Source organism: Acanthochromis polyacanthus, chromosome 9, assembly GCF_021347895.1.
Source record: "Acanthochromis polyacanthus isolate Apoly-LR-REF ecotype Palm Island chromosome 9, KAUST_Apoly_ChrSc, whole genome shotgun sequence".
NCBI classification, from domain to species: domain Eukaryota; kingdom Metazoa; phylum Chordata; class Actinopteri; family Pomacentridae; genus Acanthochromis; species Acanthochromis polyacanthus.
The window spans coordinates 21,503,758-21,526,362 of record NC_067121.1 but is presented as its reverse complement, the minus strand read 5'-3'; the positions used below and the strand labels follow the sequence as shown (position 1 = coordinate 21,526,362).

The following is a 22,605-nucleotide window of genomic DNA, read 5'->3' as shown; positions in this document are numbered from 1 at the left end:
AGACAATCTCCAGCCAGAATCTATAAAACAGGAAGCTCTTTCTGCAGTGTATGATGTGTTTTTGACAGGTGGAATCAACACAGTAATGACAACATATGAGTATCTGAGTGAACTAGTTCAAAACACAGACTCATGAAGAAAAGTCTGAGCCAGTTTGGATGATAAACACTTCAGATGAGTGCAGCAGCAGTGATCAAAATCAAGAACACTGTTTCAATCTATCAAATACTCCATTATACACTCAAAGTTTGAGTTCACTTAGAAATGCCTTTATTTTTTGAAATAAAAGCTTTTTTTTCAATGAAGATCATATTAAATTGATGTTGTTAATGTGGAAAATGACTGTTCTAGCTGGAAACGGCTGATTTTTAATGGAATATTTACATAGGGGTACAGAGGAACATTTCCAGCAGCCATCACTCCTGTGTTTTAATGCTACATTATGTTGGGTAATCATGTTGAAAGGCTAATTGATGATTAGAAAACCCTTGTGTAATTATGTTAGCACATGAATAAAAGTGTGAGTTTTCATGGAAAGCATGAAATTGCCTGGGTGACTCCAAACTTTTGAACGGTAGTGTAAGTGCATTTAAAATCCTACTTTCTCAAAAAAAAGGACCTATTTGAGTAAAACTTAACTTGTAAGGTATGAAAGCGTTCCCGTGAGTGATTGTTAATACTAATATATTTGTGTGTACACGTTTTAACTGATGTTACAAGTAATGGTGGTGCAAATTTTAACTACAAAAGCAGTCTATAATAATACACCAAATATGGTAAAAACTTTAGTATCAAGTTCATTCTAAGAAGCACAAATTGCCAAACCCGTTTCATCAACAGGTCCACTTGTGGTCAAACTGCTCCAGTAGCTGTTCCGGTGCTTTCAGTCACATCACATGATCTTCCTCAGCAGACGGAGTTGCCCCTGTGGTGAGCCTGTTCTGTCAGCTATGTCAACTGTACTTAAGCGCAACACTTAAGTATGCTTAAAGTCTACTTAAGTGTAATACTTTTGGCAAATGTGCTTAGTTACATGTAAGCAAACTGGTTAAAATGCAAAAAAAAGATGAAAAATTGGAGACAGCTTTTATAGTTTTGCAGTACATTGCTGCTTTATGCTACTTAGAACCAGCGCAGTGTTTGTCATTCTGGAAATAAAGTGTAACTGGCTGAAGGTATTTTATCACAGAGAGCAGTCCAGCTCAGACTGACCTCAGTCTGCACAAACACTGACTGTGTGGTGCTCTAAACGCCCACAGAGGAGAGGCTGCCACACCAATCATAAATTAAGACACTGAGATGAATAATCTCTGTGAAACCTGAGAGGGAATTGTGAATCAGTTCAGTATGTATTGCCATGCTGCTCTCTCTCTCTCCCTCCTTCCTTCTCTCTCTCTGCTGATGGGAGGAGCACAGCGCAGCTCCTCTCTGTATAAGAAGTGTTGAACGTTCAACAAGGGATTTTACACAGCTACTCAGGAGAAACGAAATGATCTGCCCTGGAGCCGCAGCAAAATGCTGGATGGACACCTACTCCTGGGATGGTTATCGATCACAGTTATAGTGTATCTTCTCAGCTTACCTGGACCCTCCGCAGCTTATTTCGGGTAAGACGCTCACACACTCTGTCTGACGCTGCTTTCATTGATTTGATTGGTTGCTGAATTACAAAGCAGGTTGCGCTATTATCGCTATGATTAATTTTTACAAAAATAATAATATTTGCTTTAAGTCATAGAAAATTTGCGTGTCAGTTTAGGAAGAAAAAAAAATCTGATCTGTTGTATGATTTGTTTTGATTGCATTGATCTGTGCGGGTCAGAGAGGTGTCACCCAGAGGCCTCCCAGCTGCTGTCTGCTGCAGGATGGCTGCACATGATTTGATCTTACATTGAAAAGGAAAAAAAAAACCATAAAGTATCTGAGCATCTATTATAGGTAGATGAACGCAGCCTCGCAGTAATGTTGGCCGAGCAGAGTTCATTCTCTCCCTGACAATTGAGCCAGCGCCCACTGTAAAGTTACCGCTGGGCACGTTTTGAATGGCAGGTAGCGGTCGAGTCGCTTATTTTGCTGGAACACTTGTAAAATCATATCCTCAGTCGACTCTGCAAGCAGCCGCGGAGCGAAAGGTGAGTGCATATGCCTCAGACTCAACAGCTGGTAACAATAAAGCAAAATCTGACTGACTGAACTGGTGGCCGAAACGTCTGCTCAGCTTTGCACAGAAAAATTCCCCCCCTTCCAGCATAAACATCACACAACTCTGGCAGGGGCTTTTTCTGCTGCCTCCATCATTTTTTTTTTTCAAAATTTTTTTTTTCGATTTTAAAAAACACTTGGAGCACGTGTTGGGAAATTAATCAGTGAAATTTAGAGTTGCATGAATCATGTCATACTCGCAATAATGTTTAATTTAGAAAGAGCACAAGGGTGTATATTTCAAAGTCAGTCCTTCCCAGGGAACGCCTTGGATTTTAGGTGTAGCCCACTATGACCTCCACATTGAAGTGTGGCTACTAATGCTCTGAACTCGGGTTTGTCTGCTCACATGAAGTGCACTCTCAGCTTTCTTTTTCTGTCTGAGCTACAGAAGAACATTTACAGTGCTGGCAAGCTGAGGTCATTCAAATGAGGTCAGCATGTCAGCAGTGTTTCACCTGGATCTCCAAAACTTGCAAACAAAAGTGCTTTTTTTTGTAGTATAGACAAATATCCCTGCTGATGAGTATTGTTAGTGCTGCCCTTGTACACACACACACACACACACACACACACACACACGGTTGCAGACTGCAGAGTGATGACACTTGAAGCCTTTCCAGCAGAGTCAAATTTATGGTAGGTATGGGTGTTGTGCAGGATCCAGGAGTGTTAGGCGATCTGGGAACTGTTGTGAATCTGCAAGAGAGCACAAAAAAATGTCCCCTAAGGGCCCGTTCGACTGGTGTGTCAGACCTGTCGACCTGTTGAAGTGGTTTTATCTCCTGGAGGCGCGGGTTATCTTGCAAAGTCTCACGAAGCTCGCCAGCTTTGGATGCGCTGAAACACTTTGTGAATATCAAACACTGTCTAAATAAACCGGATTGTTGTAACTTACACCCAGTTTTTTCAGGTCTCTGGCCAAATGGTGTTGCACGCAAAGCGTTGGCGGTTATTTATGGAAAATGGGTGATGCAAATGCATTGTATGGCCCCTGTAACAGGTCTGTATGATGGAAATATCTCAGCCCCCTCTGAGCAAAGCGTCATCATTTGTAATGCTCATGCACGTATCAAGTACTTTCTCTGTCTCCCACTTGGTATTTGGTTTCAATTCAGTTCTAAAATTGTATTAGAGGGACAAATGTAACCCTGCTCTCTGTTTCAGTCTCCCTTCCTGTTGCAGTGTCGCCCTTGGCAGGCAGTATGTATTAAGTCTGACATGCCAAATTGGCACTAACATCTGACTTAATGGTTCTAATGGCAATGCATATTTACTTATTCAGTTAGCACTTGCTTTCAATTCCCTCTGTCAGTCTGTTCTCTATCTGTGGCCTGTGTAGTGCAGAGAGACATGTGGTATTACGATACTCCAGATTTATTATTCTGCGGCCCTGTGAGAAGGGGAATATGAATGAGTGTCAGTGAATGATTTAGCCTTGCAGCTGAGGAACATGAAGCGCACTGAAAGAGCCTGCACAGGTGACACAGACACAAAATGTGACTGCCCTGTGGCCAGCTTCCCAGAAACCCGACACCGGTGACGCTCCAACACAGTCCTGTTCAGCTTTGACTGGGGGACATACTAACAGAAACCTGTTCAAATAAATATTCCATGAGCACGAGGCATCCTAGGGCCTCCTGGGTACTGATTTACTCAAAATAGAGGGTCAATGTTGCATACCCAATTTCCAGAGTGCGGTGGAGCGTAAGTGTAACATAAACACAATCTCTCCTGCCCATAGTCTACTCAGCCGAGGGTGGGGTGGGATTCCTGGCGTACTCAAGCACCCGCTTAAATTGTCATCCTTTGCCACAAGAATGTGAACACTCATTTGCTTTCCCTCAGCCTGTTATGGCAGGTGCTGTTTCTGCTAAATCCGTTATCATTAGAGTTTGGATCGAAGATGCTCGCAGAGTTTTCCGTCCTCAAGGTTCCAGCACCTTGATGAGATATTGTATAAACTGTGAGTGAAGGAAGTCATTTGTTTGCTCAGTTCACCCTATCAGGGTGCACTCTCAGACAACTCTGTTGGTTTAAATTTGAGTTTTGGTAAAAGGCATGTCATTCTGTGGTCTTGTAAACTGTGCTGAATGTGAGTCTTTACACTGAGTCAAGAGTTTGTTTTTATTTAGATCATGTGCGACATATACAGGAAGGCTGCCCACAGTCATGCAACTGGGATTTACCAATCACCGAGTCACCGCAGCATCCGGAAGAATCAAATATAGCGGTTGCTATTACTTGCTATTTAATTGCTGCGATATCCTTAAAGCATCTATCATCAGTTTGCTCCTGATGCCCTTTCAAATGGTATTATTGTTTTCAGCGCTCCATTAAGTGAGGCAGCATGCCAAAAACAACAGGATAACAAATGGGATGTGTGTAAATTTATTGAGGAGGAGTGATTTTTCAGTATGTAGCTGTAAAAGGTTTTTATCACTTTGCTGAGTTAGTTCCTGGTGTGTATCAAACAGCTGTGTGTTTTAAAGGAGCCTCATTTCTTTCGCACAGCGCAAAAATGTTACAATCTGTTGTTGAAGCAGCTCCATGTATCCATTTCCTCTGGTTCCCTCCTCTTTCTCCTCTCCTGTCTTCTGGCTTGCCTGCCTTATGTGCGTGCCGGCATCCCTGCAGTGGTTTGTGGGGAGCTGCTGGGTGATTACCACTCATTAGAAGGAGCAGAGTTAGTGTGGGCTCAGGCTGGCGTTGCCTGGCAGACAGTGGTGGCAGGCGTCTCATTACCAGGCCTTAAGGACTGATTAGCTCTGACGTGCAGCAGGGCGGGGAGCACCGTTGATAGAGGGATTTCCCAACTTCATAGGATATCCTGTGGCTACAGCCACACCTCAAAGGGTATCACTTTAACATGAGCCAAGAAGATAGGATTCTCTCAGCACTGGCGCTGTGAAAGTGTAGTGTGGCGAGATCACGCAAACCTGGAGGCTTAGATAACTGACCACATGGTCTCTTAAAAGAGAGAGCTTTGTTTTCTTTATATTTCTGTTTGATACATCCAGATTTGAGCTAAGCCATGCTTTGCTTTGAGTTCTCTGCTCTCTGACAGCCTTCCGGATGGGCCTGCTATGCCTGCGGATGCCACAGGGTGGTGCAGCATCTTCGGAGAGTGCAGGATGGTCCTCAAGTCAGCGTTTTGTAACTTTCTTGTGTAACAGTAGGAGAATGGGAAATGAAATGTGAAAACAATAAATGTAAAGGCAGCCAAGTCTGTGCAAAAAATAATTAAGGCTGCATTATGCTTAGTTGTGGTCAACCTGCATCATGAGTATAAAATGTCCTTTAACTGAAAGTTGCAGAGCACACAATCACTTTTCTGCACATTTTGATGTGAATGATGCAGAGCTCAGTGGTTGAGTTTATGGGTTGAATCATCAAAAACTACAGAAGTTGGTGCACACCTTTGTTATGAAGGTTTCAGTGGTCTCTATAGTGAGTTGTTTTGGGGCTCATACTGTATAATAACATGGTTGCACTGGATATTTTTGAAGATTACATGGTTTGGTGTGGCTTTTAAAATGTATTTGGCATACTTACAATGTAAGGACGTACAGCTCTTGTGTCATCAGCACGCCGAAGAGAGACCACAGCTAAGACATATTTGATTATAACAGGACGGCAGCTCCAGCTCAGCTCCACCAGTCAGCTGTGCACTTCATTGGTGGATAGTTAGAAGATATAAGGAGGAAACTCCCATCGGAGGAAACTCTTGTTGGTCACTGCAAACATATGATGATCTTTGCAGATGGAGATGGAGACATGGGCAATTTGCAAAACAGGAAAACTAATATAGACTCAAGATACTTTTAGTGGTCAGGCATTGATGAGATGATGCTAGTTAGTGCGACCGCTATGTCCTGTGTTTTCCATCCTCGACCACAGGAGAGTTTTCTCTGCCTAGTTTGTGGGGATAGAACAGACATGGCACCTCACATGGGCCAAGATTAGCAGACTGACAAAACCCTCACTTAAGCTTTCGGTCTTCTACTGAATATCCCTGCATTTCTGATGTCCAACTAAAAGAGATTTTAACAAATGATTATATTTGCGTTTACAATTGCGAAGTGCCTTACTGCAGCAGTTGGTATAGTATTCTAATCTCATTCACTTGTTTGCAAAGATTTTGACTCTCATAAAGGATGAAAGAAAGCTCACCGTACCTTTTCATAACTGCAAAGTTAGACTATTGCTGCACTTTATCTTGACGAACATCTTGTATAAACACAGCTCTAAAGAAGCCTGACCTGATGTGCTCTCAGATTCTCCACTTGAATGTGTGTGTTTGTCAAATGGGTGTTGTTATATACACCAAGGTTTGCTCCAATAGGCCTATTTATCCACAAAGCCTGAGCATTAGTTCGAGAATGGACACAGTAGATGTACACTGACATGAATGGGCCAAGGCACGCCGACGTTGTGTGATTAACCCTGGAGGAGCTTTTGTTTCACTCTGAGAATTTGCATCACTTTTAACTGGTTTCTGGTGATTTAATCATCAGGCAGATGTCGAAAGGCAAATTTTTTCACTTTAGGCGATATATGAGCTGCATGTGCATGCACAAAAACACTAGGAAAATGCTACTGGGGAATATTTGTCAGGTGAGATGACTTAACAAACCGATTTGCCTTTTATCTTGGAAAATGCAAAAAGTGAGCTTTAATATTTTACAGGAGATTAAAGGAGTAACGCTGAATTTTGGGCTCTAGTAGGCCTTTCAAGGAAAACCTAATCTTTCAGTTGCAAGAGTAAATAATGAACTGAAGCCACTGACGCATGACTGGCGTTAACATCAAACAGTCAGGTTTTTGTTTGGAGTTTGTGGTTTGGCTTTACATGCTACCTGTCATGTCTAGTCTGTGCACTTATTTAAATATCTGCTTTGTTGAACTGAGTTTAAAGTCAAACTGTCTCTCACCAAACTACCACAGTCTGGCTCTTGTGTCAGCATGTGCGAACCGGTGAGAGCCGAGTACAGTATGTGTGCGTGGACGTGTTTGGTGTGTCGGTGTGCTGGTACAGGGCTGCTCTGTGCCATGGTGTGGGCTAGAACAGGGGAGTCATGCGGACACTGCAGCGCGCCCAATCTGTGCCAGTCACACAGTGACTATAACTGAGCTGCTGACCTTAGAAGCCTTGAGTTCTCACATAGCAGTTAAACCTCTTACCATGCCCCACACTCCCATTTCCAAACCCGGGTCCTGTAGTCCTACTGCTCAGCTACCAGTGTTCACAGTCACGGCTGTGGATTTAAAAAATTAGACTGAACAGTGAATTTGCATTTTCTTTTTAGTGAATTGGAAAAAAAATCTGTGAAAAACTGTTATTTAAAATGTCATTCACATTTAAAATATCAGGAGAGTACATGTACAGGCCCTGATCAGCCAATTAGTGGGAATGGTCCGACATGCCCTATGTGGGTTGTAAATGACCAGAAGGGACAGCAGATGACATAACTTTGGGTCATATCCTGTTAAGTCATGCAAGATAGCAGACTTTCCCCCCTTTGCATTGTGAACAGCAGTGCTTCTAGATGTTGCATGACATTCCCACTACGCAGAAAGGCTCATTACTCAATTAATAATGACTTACTAAGTCCCAGGCCAGTACCACTTTGTTTTCAAAGTCGTTTTGTCATGTTACTGTACTGTGTCAGTCACAGCTTGTTAGGAGTAATCACAACACCCAGTGCTTTCAACCGGGGACTAATCTTATCTTGGCCTCATACATAATCGTTTACTCTTTCCCCTATTTTTGGTTTTAATGATTCAGGGAACAAACGGTATCACTATGGAGAATATGTCAGAGTTCAGCGCAGGATTTCTTGTCTTCTAAATGTCTTGGAGGTGGACAATAGCCTGGAGACTCCTTGAACCAGAGAGTCATTCGACACTGATTCATGGTTTCTTCAATTATTCAAGTCTAAGCTGTGGAGCACAGTGTCAGCCATAGTTAGAGTGGGCCAGAGGGAAAACACCACACACGCTCACATTCCTACTACCTCTGGCATGGCCTGGCTGTGATACACCAGATGGGACTTGGGCAGGGTGGTCTGAAGTTCATCCAACGTTTCTGAGAAAAGCACACGATTTTCCCCCCCAAAAGGAGCATTTCAAATGCTGTGAAGGCAGGAGGAAAAAGTGAAAGAAAGAAAAGGAGATCAGCAATGAAGAGAGCAATTTTCTAGAAAAACTCAGTGTTTAATTTAATGAATAATGCCATTTTTTAGGATATGCAGATGAGTCTCAGGTGAACACAGCAGTTTGTCTTCATGACAGCTGAACTGTTCCAGGACACATGTACATGTCTGTCATTGTCTTGTGTGGGTTTGACTCGCAGACAGCGGTGGTTTTGTCTAGAACAGGCTTTGTTTTGAGCCAACAGCTGGCCCAAATGATTGACGTCCGTTTAGAGTAATTGACCAGTGGGAATAGGGGAAGTTCTAAGAAGGGGGAAAAAAAGGAGGAGGAGAAGGAGTGGGGGGGCTGGTTGTGATCGAGGAGACACCAGACCACACAACCTGCAAGTTCAGGCTGATGGAGAAATTGTGGCTTTTGTGCTTTTTCTGCCTGGGCGCGTTCAGCCACGACTGACTCTTGTAGGTGTTGACTTAAGGTTGTAAGTGCCTATATGTATGTGCACATTGATGCATGTACGTGTACATGTTAAGTGCATACACAAACTCACCCAGCACTTATCTGTTGTGGCAGATACACAGACGCTGGCTGAAAACGGCCAAATCACTTCACTAAGCGTTTATTTTTTCAATATAAAATCAGAAAATAATTTGTGTATTAACTTCATGTGGCTTGTTTTTATTGCACTGATATTGCTCAACATTCGTTTAGCAATCTGTAATAACACTTGTTTATCTAATCCGGATATCTCCTGCAGAAGATTTAAACAGAAACCTAACTGATACCTGATATAAACACAAATAGAGGCCTGTAGCCAGAGCCCTGGATGATTCATTAACCATTTCAGGCTCATGTCAATAAAATATGTTATTTTTGTTTGGGCTCCAGTTCTGCCGAAAGTCAAAAATCCAGTCATGATGACTTTACAGTAGTATAAAATACAAAAAGTGACAAATAATTAAATTTTAACAGAATATTTAGCTTGTTTTATCGACAATGGACTTAAGTGAATAATCGATCAATTGTCTGTGTTACGTCTACTGTGTGTAACGTTTTCAGCTTGGACTGCTTTGGCCTCTTGAGATTAATGTACACACACAGACTGAGCTGCCTTTGTTCCCATACGTTCGTCTGAGTATATGAATAACACCAGCAGTTACAAAGCTGTGTGTTTGCAGTCGGTACTCGCAGCAAGTGCTTTGTTTAGGCCAAGAAAGTCAAAGTAATAGTGACGTTTTCCACTATGAAAGAGTTCAAGTATTATGGTGCTTCCTTAACAATTTACATACCAATCTAATGAAGAATGAGCAGAATTACCAGCTGAGGGTCACTGCCACGACTGGAGTGTAAGGCCAGAGAGGAGTGATGACGGCGAAGTTTAGAGCTAGTCAATGATTTCCTCCAGGGATCGACTCTGAGGCTCCACCGTGTGAAATGAGCCGTTTTCACTGAACCCCGCTGCATTGGAAAATGTATATAAAGTAAATGTCACGGGCAATGGGAGGCGCTGACAGGTAGAGAGAAAGGACTAAACAAACTCCAGGGTTACTAAGTGAAAGACAGCGGAGGAGGTGCAGCGTGAGAGTAGGTCAGTGATGTCTGCGAGGAGTGTGTAGAGGCAAAGTGTGTGAATGGAAAAAGCAAAGCTGCGCAAACATCAGCAAGAATCCCACCTCGCATAGGATAATAATGAGTTTTATATGTTGGTGTTATATTCCATGTGTAATTGGTGTTGCTGTGACAACACCTCAAACAAAAATACCTACAGAAAATGGTCCATGATGTGAAAACACACGTGCTTACCTTCTGATTCAGTCTGCAATAGATACTGCTGCGATGCATGAGCTTTACTCAAAATCATGAGTACATTTGATCATATCAGCTGTGTTCTATATTTGGTATCGCTTCCTAATAAGGCACCCGTTATTATAAAGAGTGTAGAAGTTTTAACGAGCGGCCTTATTAATGTCAAATATTTATTTTGTTATATAGCTCACTTCAGATTGACAAAGCTTGAGTTGGTAGTGTGTGAAGTGCTATCCTTTATGTTTTGTGAGTTAATATTTTATGGATTGTTGTATAGAAGTGTATATTATATAGATTGTTGTTAAAATGATCAACCACTAGATTCATAAGTGGGTCAAAAATGACCCGGTGAGGTCGTTTTCTTGCAATATTTTTGTAATGAAAAGTTTTTGTCCTTTAATTTTCCAGCTATTCCTCAAAAACGTTTTTGATATAGTTCCATTTAAACTTTGAAGTTACCTATTATACTTTTCAAGAAATAGTAATATTTGTATTACTACTCCAACCTCTTTATCACTGATAAAGTTTGTGCAGTGCACAAAGTTGGAGGGATGGAGAGCAGCAACAGCTGTGGAAAAAGAGTGGAGAAATGTCAACAAAATGCTGACATTCTTCCATTGCTGTTCTGTGTAATATTCTTCTTTTTCAAATATCAAAATATTCAAAATCTGATACAAAGAGAAATATTAACATATCTCAAACATGAAATCATCCTTGTGTGGACAAAACAATAATACAAATGATTATTCTTAACCAAAATAGCATAAAAACATTGATTCTTTATACGGGTCATTTTTTACCCACTTATGGAAGAGTGTAGGGTCCAATCACTCATGCATCTAAGGATGAATCCACATTTTCTGAGCACACAGGAAAAAAAATATGCCATGTTTATTTGGTAGTTAAAGTTGATAGTGACATGAAATGTGGGTGAGGAGAGCAAGGGAATGGCATTCAGTATAAATGATTTATTTTTGTTTAATAGATAAAATCAATATTTTTCTGCTTTTTTTCTGTTTGCCATTTTTGCCTGTATTTATTACTACAGTGGAGAGACGTGAAATATGGGGAAGGTGAGCAGGAGAATGACTCGCAGTTATGTTTGGTTGGCCGGGATTTACACTGGGAACTTGTTGCTTGACATGTGTTGTGTGCATTAACCATTTGGCTACCGAGTCACCCAAATCTGAAAAGTTTCGGCGCTTCTTTGTTTCATTCACCTTTGAACTTTACTTCATTATTGGCAAATGGAAATAGGATGCAGCACTGAAGTGTTACCGATACGTTAAATCATCCTAAATAGATTTTTCTCTTGCATCTTTTCCTGAATCCTCTTGATCTATAATTAGTAGAAGGTGAGTGAGGTAAAAATGGATCAATATTTTGTAGGATTATGAGATTCACTGAGTTGTCACAGGCAACATGTGGCTTTGTTTCTCCGTTGTCCCTCGTGAAAATGTTCACTATTACAAGAAAGCACTGGTGATTTCCGCTTGCCCGAAGATTTCGAGTTCAGATTTGTAATGTTTTGGGGGATTCAACCGATGAACTGTTGTCCAATTCTTTTTTCCTCTTTGCGAGTTGAACGAGTTCATTCTTCAGCAAACAGCAGAGTGATATTTTTTTTTTGCAGATCACCATATTGGAATGTGTGACTCTTTTGTGTGACAGCAGGGGTCACAGTGCTGCATCCAGTCAAAATATTATCTTTATTTGAACCACATTAAAATCATCAACCCTTCATTTGTAAATAATAAAAAGCAAATCCACTTGTCAATAGTAGTTTTTTTTTTAAAGACAGATGAAATTGAGGCAGCATACATCTGTGATACTATTTGACTGTTTTCTGGTCTACCACAGAGTGGAAACATCGCAGAGAAGCCGGCCCTGGCCAGTAGTTGCTCTTCTCTGGAGATGTGTAGAAGTATTCCCCTACTCTCTGCTCCACACTTCGTCCTCAGGCTGTCTTTGCTAGAAATATGCCTTTGTGTTAAAAAAGCCACAGAGACAGTAGCGCTGAGATTAGTGTCATGTCATCTTTGGCCTCCCTCCAGCTCTGCTCAGAGCATCTTTTTGTCTCAGACAAGCAGATGTCACACAGACAGTTGAGGCCTGTCATTCTAATGGCCTCTTGTTTTGGCAGGCATGTGGGCTTTTGGAAGAGTCTATGCCGATACGTGTTACTATGCCTGTCTTTCAGGAGGAATGTGCACGTCATGTTGGTGGCATTAGGCAAATTAAGACCACCATTTGGCAGTTGGAGGTCCTTTTTAAAACTGTACACGGTGCAAATTCAATAAATATTTGCGTGTTTGTTCATTTTCAGACATATACCGTAGTAAAGTATTTAGCGTAGTGTGGCTGTGATAAATCTCTTTGATTTTCTGTATTAATCTTCCCCTCTGCTGTTTGAAATGGTCTTAGACAGGTGCTCCACGTGGCGCCATCACTCAATCCCTGACTGCTGGCTTGCCAGAGAAATGTTGTGGAACGGTTGTCAGTCATATGCATACTGGGTCAGACGGATTTGTTTGTTTTGGGGCTTTGAGTATGTTCCCTTGGCATTGTTATCAGAATGTATTTTAACAAAGCATGAAACAATTAAGTGGAAAATGTCAGAGAACCCGTTGCATTGCGTATGTCTTGTTCTGAATGCCTCAAACCATACTTTTTTTTTTTATTCTCTAAGTGTGTCGGGAGAGCAATCTCTGTCAAGACACAGCTTGCCAGGTTTCCATTTGAAATTCATAGCTGTCAGACAAGTTAAGAAAAAGGCAAACAGGCTTTGTAAAAAGGAAGCCGTTTCACCCGATCTGAAAGCACGACTACTTTTTGATTCGACTGCTCAGATTCTCAAGCAGAATGCAAATATCATGTAGCATCTGTGAACTATTAAGTCCACTGATATGAAGCTAAGGGCTCGAGGGGAAACATTTCAGTCAGTTATTGGACTTAATAAAACAAATCTCTTGTTGAAGAACTCCTGTGACCTTCTGTGAGAGGCTGAAGTGAGTATGAGTGGTGACAGAATCCCCTCTGACAAGGACTAATGACGTCTAACGTGTAAGTAATGTGGATCAGCGAGCAACACTTGTGATGCATTAGCACCCAGCAGATGCTCTGCACCTTTACAAAAATATTATAGAATATTTTTTATTTTTACCGCTTGGCTGTAATTAACTACGTGACAGGATTCCCTTATGCTGTGGTTACTCTTCACAGTCATAAACTTGGACTTGTTTTAATTTGCTTGGCGGTGTGGAAAGACTTTACAACCAGGACAGAAAGGACAACAATTTATGATTGTTGTCTCACTTAATATCCCCATTTTTTTTTTGTCTAGGTTTGTTTTGAAAAGGAGAATCTGACATGTGAAATATGACAGGCTTTATTGCAATTTTAAATATTAAGTTTCATTTGTTTCCAGATTACCATCAAGTTGAAGGCAGTGATTCTGATTGTTTCACTTTTCTTTCAAATTAAAATAATTTCTTACGTCTCCAGTTTCCTCCTTCTCTCATTCTGCTTTTAGCTGCCAGTAGCTGTCATGTACTGTGTCAATAGGTCATTCAGTGCAAAGCTTCAAACCTTCCCTTGTGCATTTTTTTTACAAGGATGGAAAATTAACACTTTAGCCTACAGTGAAAGCCAGAAGCAGCATTCCTGCATTTCATCAATGTCATTGATAAGTGAGGTGTCAGTTCATGCACACAAGTCTTTTAAAAGTCTGATGTCCGGCTGCAAAGACACATGGACCTGAGGACTTTCACTTTTGTGAGTTCTGTAAATCCATTTATTCTTCAGTTTCACTTTAAGGGTGTAAAGGAGGCCAGAAATTACACATAATGAACAACTGTGGTGCCAGTCCTGTCAGTTGGTGTGACCAAAATGGTCGCAGGCTGACAGTCATGTCCCCTGTGTGTGTTTATGAAAGTAATGCTCTGCTTTCCCCATCACAACCTCAGAACGCTGGTCGTAGGTTTTGCCAGCTATGTGGCAGTCCCTGCTTTGTGTGTTTTATATACGCTTCCCTTAAATAAACTGACGAAAGGAGTGCAAGTCTACCACATGTTCTCCATACCATGTTTAGAACTGAACCTTCTGCTTGTTATATTTCAAATGGATTGCTGCTTCAACACCCTGAATGCTGGACTTTTGTTATGGGGATTCTATAATGAGAGTGTAAATCCTGCTGTGTGATCATGTTTAAATCGATACAATGCTGCTGTGAGTGACACCCCTCCCTCAGGATATGATATAAATATTAAACCAAGCATCTGCTGGCTGCTGTTTCACATGCATGTGGCATGACTGTCACGTTCGCGGCATGCTTTTGTTTCAAATATGTCCCATCCCAGCAGAACGCTGCTTTGTTTCTTATAATCTGCAATTTATTCCTAAAGCACAGTGTTGTGCTTTAGAAAGTGCCTGTGGTTTGACTGCTCTAAAACAGCGACAAAATAGTGTCAGAAACTTTATGAGAAGAAGAAGTTTTCCACCTCTGCACAGAATTTGCTCTCCACTGAGACACGCCTGTGCTGGAGGTTGATCTCAATCTCCAGCAAATGTTGAATTCCCCTGAACATTAACCACCGAACAGCTGAATTCATTTGAACATTAACCAAACTTTTGAGCATTATATGCCCCAGCTGTGCTTCCTGTTCTGTTTATGTAGTATATCTTTGCAACTCTTATTGTTTATCCAGGAAGGTCAGCATCCGGTGCTTTATTGGATACTTTATCAAGATGTATCCTCTCCCTCTCTGTGCGCCGTTTCAATGGACCCCACTGTGTCTGTGATCTTTTCTTCTAGGTTGACAGGTAATGAACCGTTGTCTATCCTGCCACTGAACTCTCTACCAGAAGAGAACGTGGGCAGGGCCCACTACAAGCTGTGCGACCGGCTCAAACTGGAAAAGAAGCAGCGCAGGATGTGCAGACGAGACCCGGGCGTTGCGGAGACCCTGAGAGAGGCCATCACTATGAGCGCCCTAGAATGCCAGTATCAATTCCGCTTTGAGAGGTGGAACTGCACCTTAGAGGGGCGCCACCGAGCCAATATCCTAAAAAGAGGTATGAGCAGATGAATAAATAGTCCTGATATTATTTCAATGGGAACTCTAGAAACAATCCTGATTCACTCCTGTGTACTTACCACCTTTCATTTCTTCTTCTCCAGGATTTAAAGAGACAGCCTTCTTGTATGCCGTCTCCTCAGCGGGCCTAACCCACGCGATGGCCAAAGCTTGCAGCGCAGGACGCATGGAGCGCTGCACGTGTGACGAGGCCCCGGACCTGGAGAACCGAAAGGCCTGGCAGTGGGGGGGCTGCGGAGACAACCTCAAATACGCCAACAAGTTTGTGAAGGACTTCCTGGGCAAACGCTCCAACAAGGACCTGCGCGCACGTGTGGACATGCACAACACAAATGTGGGCATGAAGGTAAGTGGGCGTGTGAATGGTACTGATATTATAACTGATGCCATTATTTATTTTCCAGTCAGGAAGTTAAAAGACACCATCAAACTGCACCATGGGAAGTGAGGGATTCAGTGTTTCTGGAGCTTCACTGTCTCCAGAGACAAAAAGTCTAAATATCTTGGACTCCACTGCAATACTTTTAAACATTTTTGCTTCAATCTGTTTCTTGTGAGTCCCCACAGCTACATGGAAGAACAATACTTCAGTGATTATCATAGCTTGTCTGTGACAGCAACTGTGTTTTATGGCGAACAATTTGTCCAGAGCATTAAACCATGACTCACTATGACAGTTATTCATGTACACAAAGTTTTAGGGAGTTCCACTCAAAGGAACGAAAAGATAATCACGCAATAATTTCATAGCCGTATATTTGCCACAACTGTCACTTTAATTTGCCTTTTATTAAAGTAATAATTTCCACAGGTGAAACAACAAAAGTTGAGCTACAATGCGCACATGAATCTAGAAACCAGGTTAATCAAGGTCGCAGTTCATTTGGAGCGACGGACTGTCTTTAAACAAATGTTGCTCACACGAAACGGCTAAACGATGGGAAATCTGTAATCATACAATATTGTGTGCAGTTGTGTAGATAAGCAGCAACATAAAGTACAGATTTATTGTGCACTTTAACCCCGATATGTTGTACTATCATATTTTTGGCTTTGCTTTTGTAATACTAGAGTTTAAACATTACAGCGCTGGTAAACTGCTGTCCAAGGCTGAGAGCTCTGTCCCCATATATATCATTTAAATGTCCAAAGAGGAATTTAATATGGCCACAGCAGAGCGAAACTGATTGAGTTATACAAGGGGCATCTGGGAAGAGTGGAAATACTGGAAAAAAATAGGGTCATGTTTCAAGTTTCCCCACGAAACCTAAACTGATTAAAGTAATTGCTACTGTAAATTTGGTAAAACCCAAAAGTGCTCATTAGTCAATATTTGGTTTTCTTTCTCAGATTAGATAGGCAACGACTCTCATTTGTTCTCTGGCACAATTCAGCAATTGTTTGTGGTGAGCAAATATGGGTTTTTCACATTGGACGTGTTTTTTATAGAGAAGTCAAAAAAAAAGAGGGAATGGTTTTAATCTGTCAAGCCAAAGTAAACTAAAAGTCTGGACTATGTTTCTCTTATTCTGCTTCTCTCCTATTCTAGCCATTTTCGTTTTGGTTTCAAAATGAATTATGGCAGAAGCACACTTCCCAAATGTTAGCAGACACAAAACTCTCCCAAAAGACCAATACATGCTCTTCCTTTTCAGCTTGGCTCTACAAAATCCAATCTCTCTGGAGATTTTATTTGTGATAAAAGATTTACGACATTGTTTTTGCTCCCCCTTTTTTTTTTTTTCCGCTAAATGCACATGTAGTGAGGTGTACCGCCGCATTTGCTCAAGATGAATTCCCACACGGAGGACGAAGCTGGAATGTGCTAGCCTCTGCATCCCCCCGACATTTTAAAAGCTGACCTATCAAATTTTCTTGACCTGCTGGTGTGATGAATATGCACTTCCTGCTCCCCGATCTCTTTCACAGTCTGAGAAAGAAATGTAGATTCTATCCAAACCCCATCTAAGACAATGTGTTATTGTCATTGATTTTCGCACACATATTGCTTTTAACATTGTGGTTGACGCAGAAATGAACTTTGGCTGACCGCTAAGAGGTCAAGTAGTGTTAAAATAACGTGTTGTGGTCTTTTCAGCTGACAGTCTCTGTGTTTTCATTTACAGTTACGTACCATTTAATATAAGAAAAGACTGGCTTTACTGTTCTTTCTTTTTCCAACTGTTTGCATGACTTAATACGGTGTTATGACAAAATGACCACACTGGAAGGTTTGGTTGATCCACTCTGGGTTTAGAAAACACATTTACAGTCAAAGGACAATTACAGTGCCCAGTGTCCAAGTATTAAAGGCTTCTTGTTCCCATGGCTGTCTAAATGGATTGTCTTTGTGGGTTCTTCTTAGCTATCACCTCCCCTCTCTAACCATAATAACTGTAACAGAGTTTAATCAAAATTTCATCCGTGGTAATAACAAAATCAACCCACCCACCAACTATTATTCACTTGATGTTTTATATGAAGTCTCAGACAAAGTCCTATATTGTTCTCCTTTAGTTCACGAGCAATAAGCAGAACCTTGGATTTTCCCTTTTATTATGATATAAAAAAGAACAATGAATGTAATAATTTCCCATTATATCTATATGCCCTCCAAACCACTGTACTCCACCCTGTTCATCTCATTATGCGCATATCTGGGTAAATTGGATCTTTGAAGTGCTGCTTACTAAACAGAGGCTTGTTAAATTGCGCAGCTTTCATTGTTTGCCTTTAATGTTTCACAGTAGTGAACAGTGTTGCTCTGTCTCTCACCAGGTAATCAAGGCTGGAGTGGAGACCACTTGCAAATGCCATGGTGTCTCTGGCTCCTGCACCGTCCAGACATGCTGGAGGCAACTCCTGCCCTTCCACGAGATTGGAAAGCAGCTCAAATCGCGCTATGAGGCCTCCGTCAAGGTCGGCAGCTCCACCAATGAGGCCACCGGGGAAGGAGAGATCTCCACTGGCCGAGGCCTGCCGCAGCCGGAGCCACCGCAGCCCCTGCCCGGTCTAAATGATCAGATCCCCCGCACTATGGACTTGCTCCACATCGAGGATTCGCCCAGTTTCTGTAGACCCAGCAAGTACTCATCGGGCACCGCAGCACGCAAGTGCTACAAGGACAAGAACTGCGACGCTATCTGCTGCGGGCGAGGTCACAACACTCAAAGCAGGGAGGTGACCCGGCCGTGCCAGTGCCAGGTGCGCTGGTGCTGTTATGTCGAATGCAAGCAGTGCACACAGAGAGAAGAGGTGTACACCTGTAAAGGGTAAACCAGTCACCTGTCAGCGCCTTCGACCAACGGAGGGAGGTAAAGGTGGTTGTGTTGAAGAGGAGCGGTCGTTTTGTTCTCATGCAAGGTTTTGCTTCCAGGGTCGGAACAGTGTTCTGTAAACAAAAGAGGAGCGAGCCGAGAAGCAATAAGCACTTTGAGGGATTTCTGTGGGTTGGGTTTCGGAGATCCTGCAGAATAAAAACTTTCTCAGACAACTGGGTCAACATCTCAAGCTTTTTATCACAGCGTTGCCTCGAAGAAAGAAGATTTTACTTTCCTTATTTTAAAAAATCCACCATGAGAAAAACAGCTTAGCGTCCAGTTAATGAGGATCCAACATAAGGACAGTGACACCAACAGACTGAATTCTGGGGCTTTGCCCAAAGAGAAATGGTGTGTATGTGTGAGTGTGTGTTTGCTGATCTTTATGTGTGTGTTTGTCAGCACGTGGTAGAAAGTGAGGAGGAGAGGAGTTCGAATGACGACTTTTATGGCAATGAAAACCATATTCAGAGACTGCTAAAAAATAAGACAGGGTGTAAGAATTACTCTACACGCACATATTTACACTCACACACATTGTGTGTTTGCATATGTATGTAAATAAATTCAGTTATATTGTAATATTATATAAGCCACTTATCTAACTATGTTAAAACAAACCACTAACCACACAAATGTTTTCTTGTTTGTGTGCTTCTTTTTCTTTTTGATTCATGTTGACAAGGCCCTTTGGAAAGCAGCACACGAGTGTCTGATGTCTTGCTGTGGATAATTTATAGATCCTTTGGAACTACTCCTTCACCGGGAGAAATGAAATCTCTCTTTTTTAAAAAAAAAAAATATATATAATATGAAGCTGTTAGTAAATACATTAACAGAAAAGAACTAAACCAGTCAGTTTAGGCTATTCTCGGCCTTGAGCGAACCAGTGTTCAGGGAATAACTTAAACCACTATATCTGTTTGGATAAAATAGAAAGAAATGGTGCAAATGTAATCCAAGTTGGGGATGACAGTGGCCTTGTTGTTACAGCCGACATCATTACAACAGGTGATCAGCAGACGGTCCACGTGTGACTCAGATCAAAATTTGTGGAGCTCTGTGGCGCTTAAATCTACTTATTAGTTTCGTTTGAACACTTTGAAGTTGTAAAGAAAACTGTGGAGAACTGGAGGAATGTAGCTCCCTACCATTTCATATTCGTCTTTTCCTCCTCAGCTGCCACAATTACATTGAGCCATATTCAACATACAGACATGCAGTGTGTACAATGTAAGTTCAAACAGTATGGGGCAACTACGACTGAAATCTAACTTGTCTGCAGATTTGCTCAAGTGAAGATGAAAGTATAAGCCTCGTAGCGAATATAAATATACCTTATAAGACTAATATTTGTGTGATGTTCTGTAAATTGATGTCTAAATGTAAACCTAAGAGTTTTGCTAATCTTCTGTCTTCTTTTTGAAGTCAGTGAAGTTGTTTTTATACACGAGCTAATTTGCTTTCTCATAGTTGTGCCTGGCATCAAGTGACACGGTTAATGCAATGCAGCAGTCTGACCCCACCATGCAAGTACAGCGACACTTTAAAGGAGCAGCTTCACATGTTAGGAGTCACACTTATTCGCTTTCTTGAGAGCTCGATGAGAAAGCTGGTTTACTTTGTGTGTTTCGCAAAAAAAAAGTCGGAGGAAACAGCTGTGTGGTTCTGTAACAAAATCACCTTCCAGCAGAGCTAGGTTAGTTGTTTCCACTCTTTATTCTAAGCTAAGCTAACCAGTAGAAAGATATGACGGCGATATTCTCATGTTCAGCGAGTTCATGTTAAGAAGAAAGCAAATAATTGTATTTCCCAAAATGTCAAATTGTTTCGAAAAGCCATGATTACAATCTTATGCAAACATACTTTTGTACACTCAAGCAATGCAGACAATAACATTTCAGCTTCTGGGAACATTATATATAATAAGATATAGGACCCTATATGCAATATTTTAGATTGGTGTGAATTAACTACTGAGTGAGGGACCCAGCTTTGTATTATAGCACCGTTCACGCACTGAAGCCCAAAAGCCCTTTAAAGTATTTAAAGATCTGTATTTATGGATACAGTGCAGTGCAGAATCTTTTTTTCCTTTTTGTTTTTTTAAATGTAAATAGCAAAGGTTTCTTCTCCTGTGGTATAGAGACAAAAGTGAGGCACATGTTCAACTCTCACAAGCATCTGAAGCAGAAACTGATAGCGAAATAAAAAGGGTGAAGCATCATTATCATCAATGCCGCACAGTGGCAGATGTTCGTAAAAGTGGCAAAACGGACAGTTTAGTACTTAAATATGACAGCCATTTAAATCAAACCACCACCTTTGACAGCCAGATCACGCTTTAGGAAGAGAACCCTGCATGGCTTATTTGTCCTGAGGAGATGAATTCCAAGCATTTTGATATGAGAAGGCACGCCAAATAAAGACTGGTCAAAACATATACATAGAACTTTGCACGCTACATGGAAACCATAATAGCTATGCTGAGACTCGAAGCATAAATGCCTGCTTCCCACAGCTTCTGGTGTGTGCTCGCTCCACACACTCCTCGGCCCAAACACAGTGAAGTCCTCTACTGTTGAATGGATTTAAAACAGACACGACAGGAATACCAAATGCACACAGAGTGCATTTTTGTTTGTGTATAGATTGTACATAGACCTAAAAATTTCTCCCAAGGAAGAGGAGCATGATGCAGCAGCCAGATGCTTTTTAGATGTCACAGTCGTCCGTATTCTCGAATCCAACACTCTGCACTGTTTAGCCGTCAGTGGATCATGTACAAAATTCTATTTTGTAGAAAAAAAATGAAAGATAAATTATTTTTAAATATATTATGAGCATGTGTTCAGTGTAAATAACGTCAAAGTCTAAATTGATTTTATATCTTGTATTTTTTACTCTGTGTTTCTTTTGGGTGTTTGTTCCTTTTGGGGTGGAGGCTTCAAGAAGCAGTGTATTCTATCAACATATTTCACTTCGTATCTCAGCGTCATCTATTATCTAAAGCACTAACAAATCCTAACAAATTTAGCTGTCCTGTATTCATTCACATGATGAAACATTTCTGAAAGCATTCAAACAAAATCACAGTCATCAAGTATATTTTTATAGGATTTGATCTGTTTGTATAATCACCTGTTTTGTGAAAAGATTCTTGACTTTGTAATGTTGGTTTCCACCGTATGTACTGCAGTATAAGCTGATGATTGCATCAGTGTGGGCTGATTTCTACTCGCCTTTGGGTCACTTTACATGTACATGTACTTTTTGTTAGGATTTGTGCTGTGCTTGTAAAACAAAGATAAAACACACCAACCATGTATTGCCCTTTGTGATGATATTACACCAACAAAGCTTTGTCCATGTTCACTTATTCATGTCTTATGGGAACTCTAAATTATTTTCCTCTACCTCATGTGTATAGCTTGTAGGTATAAACAGATCACAAATGACTGGTAAGAATGTATTTAAGTTATTTAACATCTTTGTATAACAAAGGCGAAAAAAAATCTGAAATAATAAATGAATTTTTAAATTATTTCACGTGTGGTTTCATTATTTGGCAGCACAGTGAGTCTAATCAGTATATCACACACCGAATGAACTCATTGAGCTACAATAAAATGATCATTAGTCATTTTATAATGACTTGGATTGTTGCACTGTTAAAACAATCATTCAACAGAAGATTTATTGTAAACGAATTAATCTAATTAGTCATTTGGAGTGTTTAAATGTCAGGTAATGGCTTGAGTCAGGTTCTGAAAGTATCTGCCTACTTTAAATAATAAGAACTGAGATTGTCATGATGGTGCCAGAAAACTATTAGTATTTTTTATTATTTTGAAAATTTTTGAGATTCCAGAGACAAATTATGTAATTCAAAAACATTTGACACATCAATTAAATTAATTAAATGATATTCCAAGGAACTGCAACAGGCAGCCCAACTGAAGCAACATTTCCATAGTAAACACAAAAATAGCTTTGGTTCTGGCTTTTATAGATCAGTTTAACACCTT

At 40.9% G+C, this 22,605-nt stretch overlaps 1 protein-coding gene across 1 annotated transcript; it reads left to right on the top strand.

Annotated features, from left to right (window-relative positions):
* The first annotated feature begins 1,442 nt into the window (after positions 1-1,442).
* On the top strand, positions 1,443-22,121 carry wnt9a (wingless-type MMTV integration site family, member 9A). Its single transcript, XM_022213171.2, has 4 exons — positions 1,443-1,607; positions 14,975-15,234; positions 15,341-15,603; positions 18,036-22,121. Exons 1-4 carry the CDS (start codon positions 1,516-1,518, stop codon positions 18,531-18,533), a joined length of 1,113 nt encoding a protein of 370 aa, XP_022068863.1. The 5' UTR covers positions 1,443-1,515; the 3' UTR covers positions 18,534-22,121.
* The last annotated feature ends 484 nt before the right edge of the window (positions 22,122-22,605 follow it).

Excerpts from the sequence above, each read along its gene's own strand:
- wnt9a (XM_022213171.2), top strand. The coding sequence starts at position 1,516 with ATGCTGGATGGACACCTACTCCTGGGATGGTTATCGATCACAGTTATA. Across the intron at positions 1,608-14,974 it reads CCCTCCGCAGCTTATTTCGG|GTTGACAGGTAATGAACCGT; the intron begins GTAAGACGCTCA and ends CTTTTCTTCTAG. Across the intron at positions 15,235-15,340 it reads AGCCAATATCCTAAAAAGAG|GATTTAAAGAGACAGCCTTC; the intron begins GTATGAGCAGAT and ends CTTCTTCTCCAG.